This window comes from Pelmatolapia mariae, linkage group LG16_19 (assembly GCF_036321145.2).
Source record: "Pelmatolapia mariae isolate MD_Pm_ZW linkage group LG16_19, Pm_UMD_F_2, whole genome shotgun sequence".
In the NCBI taxonomy this organism is placed as follows: Eukaryota; Metazoa; Chordata; class Actinopteri; order Cichliformes; family Cichlidae; genus Pelmatolapia; species Pelmatolapia mariae.
Window position 1 is genome coordinate 15,860,632 of NC_086241.1, and position 21,200 is coordinate 15,881,831.

General features: G+C 38.5%; 2 protein-coding genes across 3 annotated transcripts in view; one reads left to right on the forward strand and one right to left on the reverse strand.

Annotated features, from left to right (window-relative positions):
* Positions 1-16,031, forward strand: part of b3galt1b (UDP-Gal:betaGlcNAc beta 1,3-galactosyltransferase, polypeptide 1b) — a 62,936-nt gene extending 46,905 nt beyond the window's left edge. The window contains exon 2 of the mRNA XM_063499633.1: positions 13,280-16,031. Within this exon, the coding sequence (XP_063355703.1) occupies positions 13,511-14,497 (987 nt within the window). The 5' untranslated portion in view covers positions 13,280-13,510 and the 3' untranslated portion in view covers positions 14,498-16,031. The remainder of the gene's footprint in view (positions 1-13,279) is intronic.
* A 1,494-nt stretch (positions 16,032-17,525) lies between these two features.
* stk39 (serine threonine kinase 39) overlaps positions 17,526-21,200 on the reverse strand; it is a 34,752-nt gene continuing 31,077 nt past the window's right edge. For both annotated transcript variants that reach the window (XM_063496868.1, XM_063496869.1), the window contains one exon: positions 17,526-18,950. In XM_063496868.1, the coding sequence (XP_063352938.1) occupies positions 18,876-18,950 (75 nt within the window). In that variant the 3' untranslated portion in view covers positions 17,526-18,875. The remainder of the gene's footprint in view (positions 18,951-21,200) is intronic.

The window sequence follows — 21,200 nt, forward strand, 5'->3', positions numbered from 1 at the left end:
ACCAGGGTTGACAGTTGATATTTGGAGTTTGTCAAATGTGGTGCTGTATTATGGCCAGACGTCTCCACTTTGGTATCGTGTGTCCAAACGACACTGTTGCAGAAGTCATTTGGTTTGTTCAGATGCAGCTTTGTAAACTTAAGCCATGCTTCTGTGTTCTTTATGGAGAAAAGAGGCATTGTTCTCACAACCCTTGCAAACATAGAATACTTGTTCAGTATCTTTTCAGATTTTATTGTCCTGAATTTTAACATTTACTATGTAACTCTTGAGCTTTTTGCAGACTGTCTGAGCATTGCATGTTCTGACCTTGGGGTGAATTTGCTAAGACGTCCACTGCTGGAAAGATTGGCTGCTGTTTTCAGTGGCTTCCACTTGTGAATAATCTTGCTCACTGTGAAATGATGGACTTTAAATTGTTTGGAAATGACCTTATAACCCTTCCCAGATTGATAGGCAGCCACAGCTGTTTCACAAACATCTTTGTTGATGTCTTTTGTCCTTGGCATTGCGTTAGTACACACGTAAATGCTCCAAACCAGCACAGACAACTGACAAAACATCTGCTTTTGTAAAGATGATCACACTTGCTGATGGCCAATTAATTTTGAGTAGTTTTAATTCTCAAGATTGGACAGACGTAGACAAAATAAGGTATCTTATTAAGTCAGCCACCGTGAATGTTGCCTGCTTAAACAGGCTGGTAATTTCACCTGGAGCAAGCCAGTGGAATGGTAGCTTAATAACGCAGATGGGGAAAAAAAACACATATCCGCCTTCCAATCTTAAAACAAGCTCTCATTTACATTGTATATTTAATCATCATCACACTGTAAAATCTAATTAGTTCCCAGAACTCAAAAAAATTATGGAAACTCGTTGCCTCAAAAAAATTGAGTAAAGCTTAGCTAAAAATGACTAAGTTAGGACAACGTATTTATTTTGAGTACTCTGTACAAGCTCATTTGTTCCCAGAACTCAAAACAATTGGATCAAGTTTACGTAAGATGACCAAGTTAGGGCAACTTACTCATTTTGAGTACACTGTACTCAAAATGTACACAGCCGTGTTAGTTCCCAGAACTCAAAAAAATTATGGAAACTCGTTGCCTCAAAAAAACTAAGTAAAGCTTACTTAAGATGACTGTTAGGACAACTTATACATTGCAAGTCTGCAGTATTAAGAATAACTTGATATTTCTGACTTTCTGACAATACTAATTGTTTACCTACTGACAAACATTTCAAGTTCAACTAAATGAAAAAACAATTTGTGGTACCATGAATATGATTAAAAATAATTAACAATTTTTGTAATGATGTTAAAATGAGCACAACTTTTATTTTCAAACACAACAAAGTACAACAGCCAACATACTGGACACTGTTCTGCTGAATAAAAATTATATTGCCATCACTGTTACAACGAAACAAAGTCTCAGATGTAATTATTCTGAAAATAAGTTTAGGCCTACCACAAGTTTGTTTTGTACTTACATTATTTATATAATCAACATAAAATATTTATTGTTCTGTCACAAGTGCAGTCTCTAATTTAAACAACACATTCGTTTTTCATTCCAACACATGAGCTGGAATGTTGTAATATTTTAAGGATGGCTTGTTTCCAGTCCAGGCATTACTGCCTGAATGACTGTCATGGATCGAGGTGATTCAAATGTAGGTGCAGAAGAAAGTCTTTAACTTCCCTTAAGTACAGTGGCAGTGGATGTGGGTTGGAGATGCAATGAGCTTGAACCTGCAGGTGACCACCTTCACTGACCACACCATCTGTGATGGAGGACTCATCTCTCCTGGTGTCCTGCAAGCAAACAATCATATTTTTTGGAACATGAACTTAATTGCTTTCTTAAACATTTTTTCCTGCATTTGGTATAAAACAGACTCCAATTTAGACAATCTCAGGCTCCCTCCCCACCGGAGAGGTGACATTCAATGTCCCAAATTGTCAGTCTGGATAGCCGTGACCACCACCCAACACACAATAATGTCATGAAAGCATCATTTTAAAAAGGTCTATGCAAACATGGGCAATAACTTTCATTCTAATGATGTGCAAAATGATTTGGGCACAAAACAAATTGTTGCTGTTAGAAAACTTGCAGACTTCACTATATACAGTGTAGATCCTCTAAACTAAGTTTGGGGGATGTGATCTTTCAAGAAATGCAGACCAAACTGTTGTTGTTTGTTTACTTACACAGCATGTCTTGTAGAATTAACTGGAGTCACAGCAACAGCATAGTGCAGTCATATCTCAAGTCTAATAACAGAAGACAGGAAAAGATCAGTAAAGAAACAACTTCCCCAAACCAAAGCACAAACAAAACAATAAGTAAAACAGGCTGATCTAAAGTATGATTAAAGTTCAGCCTGATTAATATAAATGTCACTGACAGTTGCTAATATATTGGAAAACCAAAATACTTACTGATGTCTTTCTGTCCAACAACAGGAGTGCTGGTCCCGAGCCTCAAAGACAGTAAGAAGCAAGCAGAGGGAGAAAAAACAGAACATTTTTCAGAAACTGATTTGATCCTTAATGGCTGTGCAATCATTGTAACATAGAGTTTGCTTATGATGTTAAATAAAGGCTAGATTTGACATTAATAGATGCCACAGATGTTCTAAAGCTGCCACAAAGCATGAAAACGTCGGAGCATTTTTGCAAATATGTGATGTCTTGATAAATCGAGCAGATATTTGAAATTCACACAGCTACATTCTTGCCTGAAAATATCTTAAAAGTTTATTTTGTGACCCAGAAAAAGTAATAAGTTTTTCAGCAGTGCTCCTCCGCCATTGCCGCGCTTACAAGTGCGCACAGGCTCCGACAACCGCAGCCGACAAATGCGATCCTCTTTTTCACCAGACTACCCTTTCTGGGTCACAAAATAACCTTTTAACATATTTTCAGGCGAGAATGTAGCTGAGTAATGCTCAAATATCTACTTAATTTATCAAAATATCACATATTTGCAAAAGTGCTTCCACGTTTTCGGAGAGCTCCGTTATCCACCCCCCACACCCCACCCTACCCCTAACGGCTGCACCTCCCAAAGAATTTTGTCTGGGCTCTTATCTCACTTATTTATTTCAAACAATCAACAAAAAAAATCACCGACATAGTTTTATATAAGGTTTTTAAGGCTGTGGTGTTAATTTTTAAGTAACATGAGCCCAGCGGCAGCAGCAACGCTAGGCTAACACTAACTAGCTAGCAAGATTTTAAACCTGGTGCTAAACTAAGAGAAGCCACAAAATCAGTCTGAATAAGAGTAAACATTTACTCACCAAGTCAGTAAAGATCCACAGCAATGACAACAATAATATCTCCAGGTTTGCTCAATATATTCCATAACAAATGCTGGCGCCATGAACATGCGGACTGATCCGGGAGGGAGGAGAACGGTAGTCACGTGGCATTTTCAAAACACATCTTTCATCCTTCCGCCCTGAGAAGCAAAACTTCCAGCTTACTTATTTTTTCTAAGTTAGGACAACTCAAATTAATCGAGTTTATCAGCATTTTTGCATAAAAAGTACTGGTAACTTATTTAAATTGAGTTCTAATAACAAATTGATAAAAATTGAGTTCAGCCTATTTAATAGTTTTAATTAAACACAATATTACATTTTACAGTGCAGTTAGTCTTATTAGTATTTGTTAATATATTCATTTACTTCAAGTTAAGAATATACCCATACGATATTATCTCTCCTCTTCTGAATAAAGTAACAGTGAATCCTGTTTATGTTTTGAATTTATCAAAAGTTTTCATTCAGCTTAATGTTGCATCACTTATTTGATTGCCTGTATAGATTTCCCCCCAGTGTTTGGCTTGCTATAATAGCAGAACACAATTTAGATGAAGCCCTAAGCATAAAATATGTAAATGACAGCATCCCACTAATATTTCAGTCAGGAAGCAATAAAGGCGAGAGTCTGTGGAAAATAGAGAATCTGATTCTTGTGTTCATCTGATTTTAAACTCTAACAATCCTCTCCCCCTATGTATTATTTGCTATGTGCATGTTAGGGTTGTATATACTTTGTTATTTGACAAAAAAAAGTTTTTTAGGTTAAAAATCAGTTCCTGACACGTCATTTAGCAGTTATTGCACTGAGGTTGACCCGCAGGAGCTCATCAGCTCGCTTAGCCTCAGGTGCAACTGATTTTTTCATGGCTTTCGCACTATAGATTTATTTAACAGATAAGGGACACAGAGACCAGGTCAGTTCAGTGACTGAGTCTTGGTTGCTGCTCTCTAATCTCAATTTGAGATGATTTGAGCCCTGTGACATGGCGTATTATCCTGCTGACAGTAGCCATCATAAAATGGGTACACTGTGAGCATAAAGGGATGGACATGGTCAGCAACAACACTCACGTAAGTTGTTGTGATTTAACAAGGCTCAGTTGGTAGTAAGAGGCCCAAAGTGTGCCAGGAAAATATCCCCCACACCATTAAAAGTCTGAACCACTGACCAATGCCAAGTTCTGCTCCTATCATATGAATGTTAGAGCAGAAATCAAGGCTCATCAGACCAGGCAACGTTCTTCTAACTCTTTAAAACCAAGTGATATTTGATACATAAGTTTTTGTGAGTTTTTTAAGACTTCTACATGATCACTGATTTTTTTTCACCCCAAAAAACCCAAAATAAATTGCAAAACAAGTAACAAATACTATAAAAATGTAAACTCATATATTCAAATGAATATTTATTTATTTCTTTCATTTAATCAGAAGGTTGAATAAATACACACTTTTTTCAAGAGAAAAGAAATATTGAAATTTCTGGCAATTATTTCATGGTTCAGGCTTTAAAGGGCTCATCTTCTGTTGTCCATTTTTGTAGAGCCTGTTTAAACTGTTTCCTTTCTCAGCTGACAGGAGAGGCAGAGTGTGGTCTTCTGCGGTCAGAGTAACAAGTCCTTCCTATCAGAACAAAGCAGCCTGGCCATTCTCCTCTGACATCATCTACAACTGCTGCGTACTGGATATTTTTTTAAGGCTATTCTCTGTAAACCCCAGAGGTGGTTGTGTGGGAAAATCCCAGATCTGCAGTTTCTGAAATTGGATATTTGCATTAACTCACAGATGAATAATCGTACCTGATAAACAAACAGATGAGTGTAAATTAGAGCATGCAACTTCCCAATGGATGCCAATGTATTGCTTCTGTTATCTTACTTTGTATTAAGAGAAGGTGAAACTTGTGAGAACCCAAAGTGACATTTTATTTTTAAAGAAAAAAGACATAATATTGTAAAATCAATGTTTTTCTGTGCCACTGTTTAATTGCAGCAAGTTTTTAATTACAAAGTTTAATTTTCAAAGCTTTTTAGTTTCAAAAATCATATTTTATAACTCGTTTATTTCATAGTAGAAGAGTAATTCTAGTTATGTGATTTAATTTCATATCAAACTTGCTATTCAGAATGATCCATGATGAGTGATTACAACTTCATAATGTATGCACTTTATCTGTTAGCATCAAAACAGGAAAGGAGTAGTAGCTTAGCAAAGCAAAAAGAACATAAAAACATGAAGAAAATAAATGAACTGGCTCCACATATTCAGTGTTTTTATTTAAAGCCTGTTGTCATCGGTGTTGCCACATTATTCAGTAGAGGTCTGTGTTTTCTCCCTTGATATACTAAAGCCATCTGTGTTTCCAGAAGAGCAGCTCTTACAGTACACAACAGTTTTCTGCAATGTAACATTTATAGAGACGGGGTGATGAAAAAGCTTTATGGGCTCATTCATGTTTAAGGGTTCCAGTGTTATAGTTGACAAAAAGTCTTTTCAGCAGAGCTTTTTGCTTGATTTATGTTTAATAAAACCAGAAAAAAGGCTCATAAAATGTGGAGGTTCAATTGGGGAAAACATAAATAGTCCTGAAACGAGTGCATGGTCACTCTTCCATTTTTTCCAAGGATGATGAAGTCTCAGTTACAAGCAAGCAAATGTGGCTTTTGCCAATAAACTGCTGGGCAGGAAGATTTAAGGTTTTACCACTTGCTGTGCTACAATAGTCGTATTATTTTTCCACACATCTCCGCTTCATCAGGCGGTCCTGTCACCAGAATTTCATTAGCTGTATCATTCAATTTGTTACTAGCCAGGTCAGGACAAGGAGAAATCCAACCTTCATCCAACCAACAATAAATAAGAAGCAGGAGCATGTTCTTATTAAAATGTAAAGCATGTATTATAATATTATTATGTCCAAAGTTCTGCCATTAGAGTGACATGTCATTAAAAGTATAACTAGCAATTTTCGAAAAGTGTCAAGTCAAATGAAACCCAAAGTAATCAATTTAAATTTTTGGCACAGGCCCTCCTCAATACTCCAGCTTTGTACGAACCAGTTAATTCAATCTGGCAATCTATTAGCTCTGAGACGTCGTTATTGCAAAAACACTTTAGAGACCTGTCTACAGATGGTCACGGGGCCATGAATCAAAACATTTTTGTTGTGCGCAGAGGAGTGCGTAATAGCCCTTTTTAGAAACTAGTCCACCAAACAGTCAACCTAGACGCTCGCAGAAAGAAATGTCGTGTTGATGAATGAATGTCTTTGTGCCCTGCTCCTCATACAATTTTACTGGTTGCGATATAATAAATCACGATAAATTGAATCTCTTCTGGTAGTGTAGGCTAATTATGCCCCCCGCCACCCTCTCCGTTCCCCTCCCTGTTGTGTTTCTGTGTCGTGCTTCATGTCCTAAAGGTTCAGTGCCTAAACACGAAGCTGTGTGCACCTGTTCCTTCCTTATAGACCATTTTATTTTACTGTCTTGCTGCCAACTGGGCCAATCTGTTCACACAGAATGGGACATTTCATTTGTGACAGTGTGTGACATCCTATGTTATGGAGAATGCTTGAAATAATAGCTCTGCAAAGGTCTGGGAACACACTTGGAGGCTCTGCTCCGTGCTATAGCAAGAGAAACAAAAGCAGAGACACCCACATATGGCTTCACTCATATGGATAAACTGTGTGAATCTAAAAGATGGTGCTCATCATCTTCAATATTACTTTTCTTCATATTGTTGGTACAGTGATTGGATCCTGATCTCACCCATGATTAAAATACATTTTTCATTATCATTAGAGCTGATACCTTGTCTGAGACTTGGCAGGTGCTTTTAGGCCTAAAATGCTGCTTTTAGACTAGTACAATTTTAGTCAGTTAGATCAGTTGATTATACACTATACTGTAAGAACAAAAGTACTGCACCACCTGCACATCATACCTGCAGGAGATGCTCATATATGGAAACCAATGCCATGAAACTCCCAGCACAGGTTTTTTGTGCTGATGTTAACATCAGAGGAGATTTGAATCAGCAGAGCCTTACTAGACTACTAGACTTTAGGTTGTCTGCTGCTTCGTGGCTGATTTGCTGGGGTTTCTACTGTAAAGCCTCCTTGTTTCCAATAAAACCACTGACAGCGGATCACAGAGGGAAGAAGGGAAGACATTTTTTGAACTAGCTGTTACAGTACCATGATCGAATTCACGTAGCTCTTTAGAATGAGCCATTCTTTCACAAAATGCTTGTAGAGGCCGACTGCACGGCCAGGTGCTTGATTTTATATGCGTGTGGTAATGGGACTGAACGCACCTGAACTGAAAGATTATCACGTGTGATCCCATTTCTTTATGTATGTGGTATATATAGTGTACTTGCATGCCTGGCAATTTTTTGTGGCCAGGTGGACCCATCCGCAGTGATTTTACATTACAATGCATGCTCACACGGAGCAGGCTTCAAATGGACTTCAAAGAAGTATAACTGGAGTCACTACTCGGCCATCATGTCTCCAGCTGATTGTATGCGTGTTCAGAGCATGTTCACTCCCCCAGTTGTCCCGATTACTTCACCTGTGTCTCGTGAACATCACCCGTTGGCCTTTCCCAGATCAGCTCTTTGAGTATAAATAGTCCTGTCTCTCCCTTACTCTTCTGTATCGCATAAATGTAACGCATTACTGTAATCAATTCAGTAATTATATTACAGTTGCAATTATGTGGTTACCTGCATAGCAAAAGTTCTTCAGTTATCTGCTTGATGGGCAGAAAGAAAAACAACAAACTTATGAATTACACTCTCTAGCAAGTAATTAAGTAACATACTGAAAGAATTACTTTTTTAAATTAAATATCCAAACAGCAGGGGTCATCCATCCCTCTGTGTTCACCTTGAGAAGCTTCTGTGTTTTGGATTTGTGTTTAATTGACATTTTGGACTGTTACTTTTACTGTGCATTTGGGCTATGTTACAATCTAAATAAAAGCATTAGATCCTCTCCAGGGTCACCCTTGATATGATCACTGGCGTCAGAAAGATTATTCCTCGGGCAACCATTTGAGAAACAAAATTGTAGGACAATCTGTCAATATGTGTTAAAGTTACAAGTGGATACTTAAGTTTGCTAATATGACTTTTAAGCATCATGTCACAACAGTCTTATAACAGTCTCTGGGGTATTTTTAGTAGAAAAGCATACTATATATACTGCATTTTACTCTGATTCTTTAAAATATTTATTTTATTAAATATTTATCTTACCACTTTAGCTTGTAAAAGAAAAATGTTCTCTAGAAACTGTTGCTGAAGAAGTTGCAGCAGAGCAGAAAGCATATAATTGCCCTGGGTCTCATTAAGATCGTTAAGATTAGATTGTGCTTTGGTTGGATTGTGTTTAACAATCAGGCCTAACATCTGCATGCCTATCACCTGTGCAGCAGTTTTCTACAGGCTAAGAAAACTGGCTGTTTGTACATATATACTTTTTAATCTCAGCCACAAAGGTGGATTAAGTGATGCACTAAATGATGCACAATCATCCCAACCATCATCAGCACACAAGTGATTTATCAGTTGGTTAAAACACTATCAAACCATAGAGCAACAAGGCATTATAAAATTCAGTCTCTTTTGTTTTGCCATTCAGAATCCTAAATTCATGCCTGACTCTTTCACTAGTATTAAAAAGCACTTTCTCCTGTATCAGTCTGACTCAGGGACAGATTTAGTAGTCATTTAATCTCGTCCTGTGCAGGTATGTAAGAGATGCAGACCAGCTTAGACATTTTTATTCTGAAAAGCCAGTGGAGGTTATGCTTTACAGCGAAATGAACAATCACATAACCACTGCCTCATTTGTCTGGCAGACTTTGCTTCAGTCTGGAGAATAAGATTTTAAGGTATCAGACTCAGGTGTCAGCTTTGTATCAGCCTGCTCTGATATATATTATGCATCTGAGCAAGGCTACATGCACCTTGTGTTTGAGCAGCTCTTTGTTTTCACTGCGTCATTAGCCCCAAAGTAAACAGCCATTCCTCGTTCCTGGCCTTGTTATACTGTCTTCCCTGTGCATGACCCTCGTCCCTCCTCTGGGATGAGAAAATATTGACGCCTCTGTGTATTTCTCGTGTCTGAGTAAAGTGTTATTAAAGGGAACAACTGTTTACCACTGTAAATCCAATGAGATATAACAGTGATTTCACAAGAGGACCAAGCCAATATTGTGAGAAATAAGTTTGGCTGGAAGACACAAGGGGAAAGTGAGGAGTAAACACATTTTTTTAAGATGACCTCGGAGTGATGATCTGCCCCTATAAAGTAGGGATGTCAACACAGCCGTGTATTGGCGATAACTGTGTTATTGTGTCAATAAAGTGCATATTGTAAATAACTGTGCAGTTGTTCTTTTGAACAACTACGATTGCAACCTCTTTTGCCACCTGCATGCACCTGTACTTTGAGCATAAATTTAATTAGTTTGCTGAAAACAATATACAGAATAAACAGCATTATAAATGAATTTTACTTTTTTATCATTGCATTTTGGGGTCTTGTTTATATCATAAACATTCATTTTTGACCATAATAATTGCAGGGTAAAAATCCATTTCGTGACACTGTTTTTCTACAGTTTGTTTTCCCTCACACAGAGTTTAAACAAAAAAATTGTTATTGATTCATTTATAGCGCCCATTTCTCACAGGCTTATCTTCCTTAAAGCACTAATTCATCTGATAGATTATTTTCTACAAAGGAAAATACATTGTTTTGCAAGTGTGCTCTTTGTTGTGGCTCAGTTGTCTTTTAGTCTAAAAGAGTCCTTTTGTATGAGGGTATAGACTGCAGGTAATTACGCTCTATTTGTAAATGGAATTCAAGTCATGTCATTATGGCTATATTTGTCTGCTCAGGCTGCTTTCCAGCTTTGAAGATGGGTATATAGGGCTTTACTGCATTTTGGCCATTCTCCTGTGAAATGCGTAGTGTGATCTACCTTGAACAAAAAGAAAAGTCAGCGAGAGCTTCAAAAAGCTGTGAGACATGATCTACATGTTAACATATCCTTTATAGGGAGCTCAGCCACCTGCGCAAAAGGACAGCCAAATTCCATCTCAGCGTCCATGCAGCAGAATGACTGCTCAGAAAATAAACAAGTGAAAGACATCTGTGGCAGGCAGACTGTATAGCTGTGCAGCACAGAACAAAACAGGGGAGGGGGCATCCCAGGGGAGGGTCCTATCATGGCACAGTGTTCCCTTTGTGCCACCATATCGCGCTGCAGAATCCTGCCAACCCCAGAGCTCTTTTGAGCCCCAGAAGAAGAGAGATTGTAAGGCATACTTTTGCTTTTTGGTTGAGTTTTTTTTTTTTTTTTTTAAAGGGCATTTTTCTACTCTTGTGAAATGTCAACCTCCACACTGGGATGATGTACTGAATGCTGAAAATGCTGTCTTTTAGATTATGGCACAAGATCTGTTGCTCAGTGATATGCAGGCATAAGTATTTAATTCAGGTTACAGTAATAAAGTGAATGAAAGGTGTCATTGTTTTGTCTGCTTAGACAAAAAAAGTGATCGGATGTCCTGAAGTAAACATTTAAAGTTTAATTTTTTGGCGTTTTCAGTCTTTATTCTTAAATGTAGTGCAGAGAGTAGACAGGAAAGTGGGGAGAAGGGAAATAGTCTCTGCCTCTGCAGTTATCTTTGATATGTGGGTCACCCTCTCAACCATGTAAGCTGTATTGGTGTCCGTGAAGTAAATTTTATACAGGTGTGCTGTACCTAAGGACAGATTCATATATGTTTTTTTTTTTCTTCCATCTCAGTCCACTTGATATTTCTACCATACTGCCACCTCACATCATCACAGCAGGAGGGTTCTTTTCAAGAAACGCTGTATGTGGCAGGCTGAGGCATAGACCCAATGTGCAGGACTTAAAGCAAAAAGTCAACTCAAAAAAGCAGCTTTATTGCTGGACTTAAAGGAAAATTACAAACTAGGAAATTTGGAATGGAATAAATAATCAACTAGGAGATTTAAACTTGAGGGAGACACACAGAATGATGGAGATTGCGACAATGGACAGAAGGAAACAGAGGGCTTAAATACACACAAGGAATTCAGGGAGATTAAATACACCAGGGAACACAGATGAACTAAATCTGACTAACAAAACTGAACATGACACACAAGTGACTGTCACGCAAAAAAACAGGAATTCACTAGCACTGAGACATGGACACAGTGACATGACAGAGGCGAGACAAAGAGACTCGCGGGAGACAGAGACGAACACAGAGGAAGCAGATTGACAGACGCGACTGTAGAAACAGGACATAAACAAACTCTAAGACCACAGGGACTTGACACAAGAAGCTGGGGAACACTGAGGGAGGAAACTAATACAACTTAGAATAGAATGCTAAATCCAATATTAACATGTGAAAAAAACTAATATTCAAACCAAGAATAACGTGATATCCCATTAACCCTTAGAAGCTCCATCACAATTTAGAACAACTTAGCAAGATTGGGCAAACAGGCCTGGGATTATGACATTTCTTGAAACTCCAGCTGAGGCTTTTGCTTGTGGAGTTTGCTTGGTCTTCCCATCACTGTGTGGGTTTCCTAAGGGTACCTTGACTTCCTCCCACAGTCCAAAGACATGTTTGGTTTATTAGTGATTTTAAATTGGCCATAGATATGAGCTGGGTAAAGAACTTGAAGTGCATAGTATAAGGTCCTGTATGTATGATTTAAAAAATGTGAGTTGTAAGTACTTTCGGTCCTTTCAGTGGTGAGTATGACTAGAAAAGAGCTGTATAAACAACCCATACTTGTCAGCTAGAGCTGTACTAAGAATATCTACCATCCATCCACCTTCCTCCACTTATTTATTTCAGGGTCTCAGGGGGACTAGACCAGTCTATTGCAGGATTATGAACTATTGCTGATGATTTACTGTCATTGGATTAGCTACTGTGTTATAATCTAATAGTGTTGAAAACTATACTGTTGTACATTTTGCTTTTATCACACTTTTGTATTCTTAGTGCAAAGCCTTTCTTTGTAGGGGAGTTTTCCAATTAGGCATTACAATGACCAGACTCATGTTGGCGAGGTCCCCTCATGAAGCTGAAACATCTCTGACCTAGCCTTGGGCTGTTTGTGGTGTGTTTGTGGGTGCATTGTCCTCCTGGGGAAAGTTGCTGCCCTGAAGCTTAGTCCGCAACATTTTTAAGTGGATGCTGAGTATTAAAGAAACACCTACATAATGACTGCCAGGACCAAGGTTTCACAGCAGAGCACTGCATTGTGACAAAGTGTTATTCAGTTCATCTGCCTGTGGTTTTAAGGTCGTACTTGATCAATAATAGTTACGTTTGCCCTAAGTAATATAAGAGATCTGACTTTTACTAATGTGCTAAACAAATATGCATGAAATTCAAAATGTGACAGTCGTGATCACACAATCACAACATTTCACCTGATCTATACCAAGCCTGATACACAGCATTCACAAAACTCTCACACTCATGTGCGTTTCCACTGAATAATAAGTGAGTTTTAACAATGCAGAAAATAAACGTGCCTGACAATGATTCGCTTTTTCCAGACGGCAGATGATTCGCAATTTATCCCACATATTTGCTGCAGTGATATTTTTTATTAGATATTGAGTTCATCCAAGTACTTTTCTTTCTTCCTCCAACTTGATTTACAAAGATACAAATTAGAAATCATCTAGTGAGTGATTTTGAGCGGCTCAGCAGCATTTCCTCATTTATTTGAATTGTTCTTGATAACAAAGTCTGCGCTGTGGGAAATGCTTCTACTAAGTTCAGCTGATTGAAACAAACTTCATTTAAAGATTTTCAGGGACACATCGTTTTTTTATACTCATGTTTTCTTTCTCTCGCTCTCTTTCAGATGTAAATGGAGAAGCAGCAGTGTCACAAAGAGGGAGGTGGACGTCCAAACAGTTTTAAAGTGCTTTAAAATCCAAAAAAGATCCTTTCTGTCTGAAGTAATCCATTACTGACCATTAATGTCAAACCGCATGCTGGAGCAGCTTAATGCTGCCTCACCAGGTGAAACGTCACTAATGGAAAGAAAGCCTTATAAGATCCTACTCATTAAAACACACCTAAATGCAGCATAATGCCTTCCAAAGTGTCATGTTTATACCTGTTGACAGTGGTCTGCTGGGCGAGCGCTCTGTGGTACTTGAGTATAACTCGCCCGACGTCCACGTACGTTGGCCACATGTCAGTGCCTATACGGAAGACTGTGAAACCTCATAAAAACATCACCTTCAACAACATCCGCACCCGCCCCCTTAACCCACACGCCTTTGAGTTTGTCATCAATGAGCCCAAGAAGTGCGAAAGCGTCACGCCCTTTCTGGTCATTCTCATCAGCACCACCCACAAAGAGTTCGATGCGAGGCAGGCCATCAGGGAGACCTGGGGCGATGAGTCGACCTTCGGCGACGTCCGCATCCTCACGATCTTTCTGCTGGGCAGGAACACGGACGCTGTGCTGAACCAGATGGTGGAACAGGAGAGTCAGATCTTCCATGACATCGTGGTGGAGGACTTTATCGATTCCTACCACAATCTAACCCTCAAGACCATGATGGGAATGCGCTGGGTGGCGACTTTCTGCCCCAAAGCACAGTATGTCATGAAGACAGACAGTGACATCTTTGTCAACATGGACAATCTAATCTACAAGCTCCTGAAACCCAACACCAAACCAAGGAGGAGATATTTCACTGGCTACGTAATAAACGGTGGTCCCATTAGAGATATGCGCAGCAAGTGGTACATGCCCAGAGACTTGTATCCGGAAAGCAAATACCCACCTTTCTGCTCGGGCACTGGCTACGTGTTCTCAGCAGATGTAGCTGAGCTAATCTACAAGACTTCATTACACACAAGACTGTTGCACCTGGAGGATGTCTATGTGGGACTGTGTTTGCGAAAGCTGGGCATACACCCTTATCAGAACAGTGGTTTTAATCACTGGAAAATGGCTTACAGCCTCTGCAGATACAGGCGGGTTATCACCGTCCACCAGATCTCCCCGGAGGAGATGCACCGTATTTGGAATGACATGTCCAGCAAGAAACACTTGAGATGTTAGGGGACACGAGAGACACTTACAAAACAAAACAAAAAACTTTATTTTTCCCTTTTTCTTTGCCTTTTTCACCATTTAAAATATTATCACCGAATGATGTAAACACTGAGAGGGCTGCTGCGAGTCTATTTCAAGACAGACGTTTTCATTAACATCCATCTACGTCTATTTCTCACCTCATGATTGTTAATGAATGCATGAGGCTTGTAAAGTGTGTATTCTCATGCATAATTAAAATGGGGTGTTGTTAGTGAAAGTAATTTGTTCATGTACTCCAGGTCCAATTTACGTAGACTATTCTTTAAAGGCATTAAGTCAATCAGCGTTAAGCATTAATTAGTGTGGCCTAACAGTTTGAGTCGGCAACATTTTCTATTCTAAAGTGTCCTTGAGCATGACACTGAATCTCTACCAGCTGCTGACCGAGCAAGCCTGACCTTCTCTAAGGATTGCAAGCCAAAAGAAAAAAATGTGTGGAAATCAATAAAGTATCTACTTACCATATTAGATCCCTGTATGATGCACTTCAGAAATGTTTCTTAGAAGTGAGAGAAGAGTTCTTTTACAATAAGAATGCAAATGTAACTCTAATTAGAAAAACAAAAAAAAAACCAGGTCGCATGCTGTGCTCTCACTTTTCCATCTTACAAAGCTGAAAACAGGCTGCAGTCAATTATCAATCATCTAACGGAAGCTGAAAGGATAATTTGGCATGAAAAGAATTTATAAGGCCAAATGTTTGGGTTTTAATCAACTCACACAGTTAATCAGTCTTTTTTCTCGAATTTTCCTGATGTTTTTGTTTACATTTTGTCCTCATTTCACCACCTATTTCTCTGAGAAAGCTGTATGTATATTTCAGTTTTTAGATGCATTTTGTTGTTTTCCCACTCTGACATTTTCACTCTTGAGGTAATTATGTGTTTCAGCTATCAGCTTCTCATTACTGCAGCTGCTGCTCTTGGTTATGTACGCTGTATATCATCAGCTATTTCAGCTCATCAGCCTCTTCCACACATCAAGAGAAATGCAGCATCATGTCGTACAAGTATCAGTTTAATTGTAACTAAGACCATTACCGACTTGATGAATTATCATATGTATCTGGCGTATCAGTAATTATGGAAGAACTGCTTCTGACATCATCGAGAACATTGTCTCTTGAACAACGTGGCGTTCACAGCCAAATTTCCTTTTCCTTTTATTTTTCTTTCAAAGGTTTTGTAGTATTATAAGCTAATGTGGCATCTACTGTGAAACCATCTATCCCATAAGGGGTTGTTGTTATATATTGTATGTTTTTTATATTAAAAAACAAATACTTGAATAATTAAAGTTATAATACTGCTTTTACTCAGTGCCTTCTTCCAGTTTCATCAGTTGGCGGGTGGTGAAGGGTTGCAGCTTTATTGGCTTTTTTTGTTTTTTTTAGAGATTTTGTATTGTGGAGGGCAGTTTGCTTTTTGTAATCAATTATTTATTAGACTTATATAAAAAGAGGAAAGCGAGTGAAAAAGAAAAGAAAAAGAGTGGGTAGCATCATCATAGGCATATTAAAGGTTACATCATAGTCTATACCCCTTCCTCTTTCAATCTTCAACCCAACCTTCTCTCAATGTAAGCAAAGTTGGGATTTAAAAATAAATAAATAAATAAAAATAAAAATAGCAGAAAAAAACCCTTCCTTATTCTAACCAGTTACAGGCCTAGTCTATACCAAAGCTCTCACCAGAGCTAATATCTAAAGAACTGGAATCCATACACCCATGGCACTTGTTAGGTAAACTTTGCTAGTACTGCCTTTTGTCTTCAGAACTGCTTTAATTCTTTGTGGCTCAGATTCAACAAGATGCTGAAAACATTCCTCAGAGATTTTGGTCCATAATGACATCATAGCATCACACAGTTGATGCAGAATATTCAGTGGCACATTCATGATGTGAATCTCCCATTTCACCACATCTCAAAGGTGCTCTATTTGACTGAGATCTGGTGACTGTGGAGGCCATTTCAGTAAAGTGAACTCATTGTCATGTTCAACAAATCAGTTTGATATGATCCAAGCTTTGTGCATTGTGGTCATAAAGACATGGACATGGTCAGGAAATGGTTTAGCATAGCTGGTACTAAAGGGCTGACAAATGTTGTAGCAGAAATTGAGACTTATTGGATCCATTAACGTCACACAATATAGTCTTCTGCTGATTTAGTCCATTTGATTCAAAGTCCAACATTAAGAGACACTCCTCTCCATACCTTGGTTTTAACCAGCGGTTATTTCACTTACTGTAGCCATTCTTTTAGCTTAAAGCAGTTTTGCCACTCTCTTCTGGTTATTAAGGCATTTTTATCCAGAGAACTGCCGCTCACTGGATATTTTCTCTTTTCGAGACTTTACTCTCTAAGCCCTAGAGATGGTTGTGCAAGAACAATCCCAGTAGATCAGCAGTTTCTGAAATACTCGGGCCATCTCATCTGGTACTAACAACCATGCCATGTTCAAAGTCACTTATAAATTCACATTCTGATGCTCATAACTGCTGCTGACATGCAACTGACTGATTAGATGTTTGAGTGAGCAGCTGAATAGGTCTACCTAACAAAGTGGCCGGTGAGTGTATAATTTATGTGTATGCAAGAACTGTTTGTTTTTAACATGTCTACATTAAGGTTTTTTATTTTTTTTTTTTATTTAGCTAGAAAACCAGGCAGATCACTATATGATGTCAGATATTCTGTAGTATAGGTTTGTAACATTAACAGAAATAAACAACTGGTCATACCAGACCACATTATGCCACAGTAACTTATACTTTTTGTGTATTAAAATGTAAAACTGTGCATTTTATATTTATGAATTCAGATTTCTAGTTTAAAACGTATATTTGCAGAAATATGGTAAATTATTCAACTCCTTTGCAATCACAAACAAACATCGATTGAAGTGTAGGAGGTTCATTCTAATAGCAGCTGACAGATTTTTTTTTTTTTAAATAAAATACTTCACACACTTGTTTTTAAATCATAGCAATTCTTTATTGGTTGCTCTTAATCCGAAACTTGACATCAGCTGATTACAGAAGGAACAGGGGTAATATGTTGAAATGGTACACAGAACTGTACATAGAAAACACAATAAATTACTTCATAAAATAAAGAATTTAGTAGAAGTTAATATTTACCACCTCAATACCTAAAAAATAATTTAGAGCTACTGGACTTGTTTGGACAAACAAATGGCTCGTCACTTTTTCAGCAGTTGCCGTTTGGTTTCATCTTCAGAAGCATCGTCATCCAGTACATTTTAGTAACTATGATGTTTCGGGGAACGAAAAAGTTTTGTAGTGCAGCAGGACAGAGCAAGGAAATTCAACCATTGTGTTTTGTTGATTAGCATCTGAAAACCCATCAACAAGAACAGATTATATGACTGCAGGTCCTGTTACGGTGTGTTCGTCTGACGACAGAAGCACATAAATTAACTTGTCTCCCGGGGCTAAGCATCTGTTTGTCAGGTCCACGCATTCAGCCCAAAAGTGCATTTTAGCTTGCCTCATTAAGTTAAGATACTTCACTTGAATTGTGTCATTGCTGGAATAATACACTGGTGAAATGGCAATCAGCAGGTTCCCCCTCTTTGTGCGGTCTCATTTATCGACTACTTTCTTAGGCACAGAAAAATGAACAAGGCACCTCTAGCATTTTGAAGCATTAACACTGTTGAGAGCAGCAAATTATACACAGTAGCATCCAGGTCTCCTTTTTTTTCCTGCACACTCAAGCAAATGGTTGTTAATGTGAAACAGGTCTTAATATGGAAATACAATTCATTCTCTTTTGACATTCATTATGTTCTTATGAAAATGTGCTTTTTCCCATAAATTAACGTAATCGTACATTCTGACACAGACCTCAGGGAAACTTCTCGAATGAGTGCGTTTGTGAGATGTGAGTCAAAGCAAATTTGTTTTCACTGTGGCAACAAATCAGCATGGGAAGAAAAAAACCCTTCTCATTTCAATAAATAATGAGAGCTTTGCTGAACACAGAGGTAATGTGATGTAAAACAAAAACGAGTTCAAGAAATAAATAAATAGAACATTCAAAGCTACATCTTAATCACCTTCTTTTGCCACCTGAGTACATCTTTAGGTTCCTCGGCTGTGCGCTGGGCAGTGGAATGTCGTTAAGTTTAAAGATAGGACAGTAAGCAGGGAAGCCGGCGCTAACGAGGGTGGTGGCAGAGATGGGCATCGGGGAAGGTGAGGCGGAGTCAGGAAGTGAGGAAGGGAAGATACTGCAGGAAGTGGTGGAGTGTTCCTCAGTCTGTCTGCCCTGAACTGTCTTCCCTGTCTCACCTGCTGCAGTCACGAAGAGAGCATCAACTAACACTGAGCTGCGCAAAGCCGATCAACTTCACTTCATCAGGGATCTCCGTGTCATCACAGCTGGAAGCCTGCACGGGAAGGAAGACAGTCAGAGGATCATCAACAGAAGCAGGGAGCTGAAACTACTGAAACTGAATTTAATATGGAACCAAATCTAAGACTCATTTTCAAAATGAGAAAAAAAACGACACAATGTGATAGCTTTAATTTTCCTCACCGGATACAAGCTACGTTTTAAACTGGTAGTAATGGTTATTATTAAGAACCTGTCAGCTTCTTAATTATTTTTTGTCCACATAGCATGCAGTCATGTGGAAAAAAATTTTTTCATAGAGCGCTATGCAAAAACTAAGGACACCCACACTGCTTCCATAGGAACTAAGAGGGTAAGCAGAAGCCAGGGGCTGTTAATCAAATTTACTTGATAAATAGAGCTTCAGTTTGCAGGTCTGAAACGTTCAGGTGTGCATTAACACAATGCCAAGGAGGAAAGATATCAGCAATGATCTTAGGGAAGCAAGTGTGCCTACCCATTAATCTAGAAGTGATCATAAGGCCATTTCAAAGCAATTTGAAGCCCATCATTCTACAGTGAGAAAGATTTTTATGTCCCAGAAAACTCACCCCAAGGTCAGCAATGCTCAGAGAAACTGCAAAAACCCCATGAACTACATCTCAACTCTACAGACTTCAGTGAGTATGTTAAATGTTAAAGTTCATGACAGCAAAATTAGAAAAAGACTGAACAAGTATGGCTTCTTTGGAAGGGTTGTCAGGAAAAAGCCCCTTCTCTCTAAAAAAGAACATGGCAGCACAGTTTAGGTTTGCACATCTGAACAAACCGCTAGACTTTGGAACAACGTTATTTGGACAGATGAGACCAGAGAAAGAAGATTGGCCATAATGGACGATCCCACGTTTGGCGAGTACATCAGCACAAACACCTCATACCAACAGTCAAGCACCGCGGAGGAGGAGTGATAATTTGGGTTCATTTTGCAGCCAATCATTGATTCGACCTCTGTACCAAAGAGTCAAAATTTATGCAGATAATTTATGGTGTGGGTGGCATTACAGCAACTTTATGACTGAACTGAACAAGAGATAAGAACAGACTCATGAACTCACGACTGACTGTATTAATAACTGTGCCTCCATGGTGATTACACAACTGCAGAGCCCTCAGAGAGTGTATGGGTGGCTTTGCCAGATAAGGTGCAAATTGGTGGAGCCCATCGGGTGTTGGGTCACCAGATTAAGCTCTCCATGAGGATGGCTGATTCATTTTCTCTGAGCAGTGATACAAATTACTATGCAAAATATATTAAAGTATTGCTTCAGTCAAGGGCATCTGTGCAGCCTAAAATGGAGGTGACTGCAAATGACTGAGAAGAGACGGTTTCTAACATTGTAGGTTAGCAAAGTTACCATTAGTCATTCATTGGTGGGGGCTTTTCTCTAATAATTCAAGTTCTAAGCAGCTAAGTCACCAACATTGACATTTTCTACTCAGCAGGCAGAATAGTAGAGTAGAGTGGACTCCTGAGCTACTCTATTAAAATTCCTACCAACTATATATAAAAACTAACACCTGACAATGCTTAGCAATGAAATATAAAGTTTTCTTCCATAACACAGAAAATTTTAAAGTTTGTTTAAAGTTTCACGAACTTACAGAAAACACCTAACCCAGCAGAATTTTCTCACTGCTTGTACTTGTATCAGCAGTCATAAAAATTCTTATTAGAATTACTGGCTTGTGCAAATGGTTGGTTATAATTATAAGAGTGAACAAGAAACAGACTGGTCACATCTGACCAATGCCTAATAGTCCTTGTTTTTTACAGGAACATTACGATATGAAATGTTAGGTTAACAAAGATGTTGTTAATCCCATTAATTAAAGTTTTCTACCTAATGGCACACAAGTATTGCTCTCTTTAATAACATGTGTTTACCCACTATTTTGTGCAAAAATAGCTGCTGTAAAAACAATAGTCTATCAGTTATTATCATTGCTGTGGCTGCTGCATGATATCAGATTAAAGCAGTACTGCTAAGCAGTTTGTGTAGCTAGAGTAAACTATATCAGTGATGTGGACTCTGTTATTTACATATCTGGTGCACCGTGCGTTTCATGGTTTGGTTTGTTCCAATTAAGGTAAGTCTCAAAGCTGCAGAGAATAAAATTATGTGTTAGTCTGTGGAAGGCTCTTTCATGCTGCTACACAACAGTGCTCCTGAGGTCAGTAAATATATATATATATATACATAGTTTTAGAATTTAGCATAAAAAACCCTGACTGACCTCCACTGGC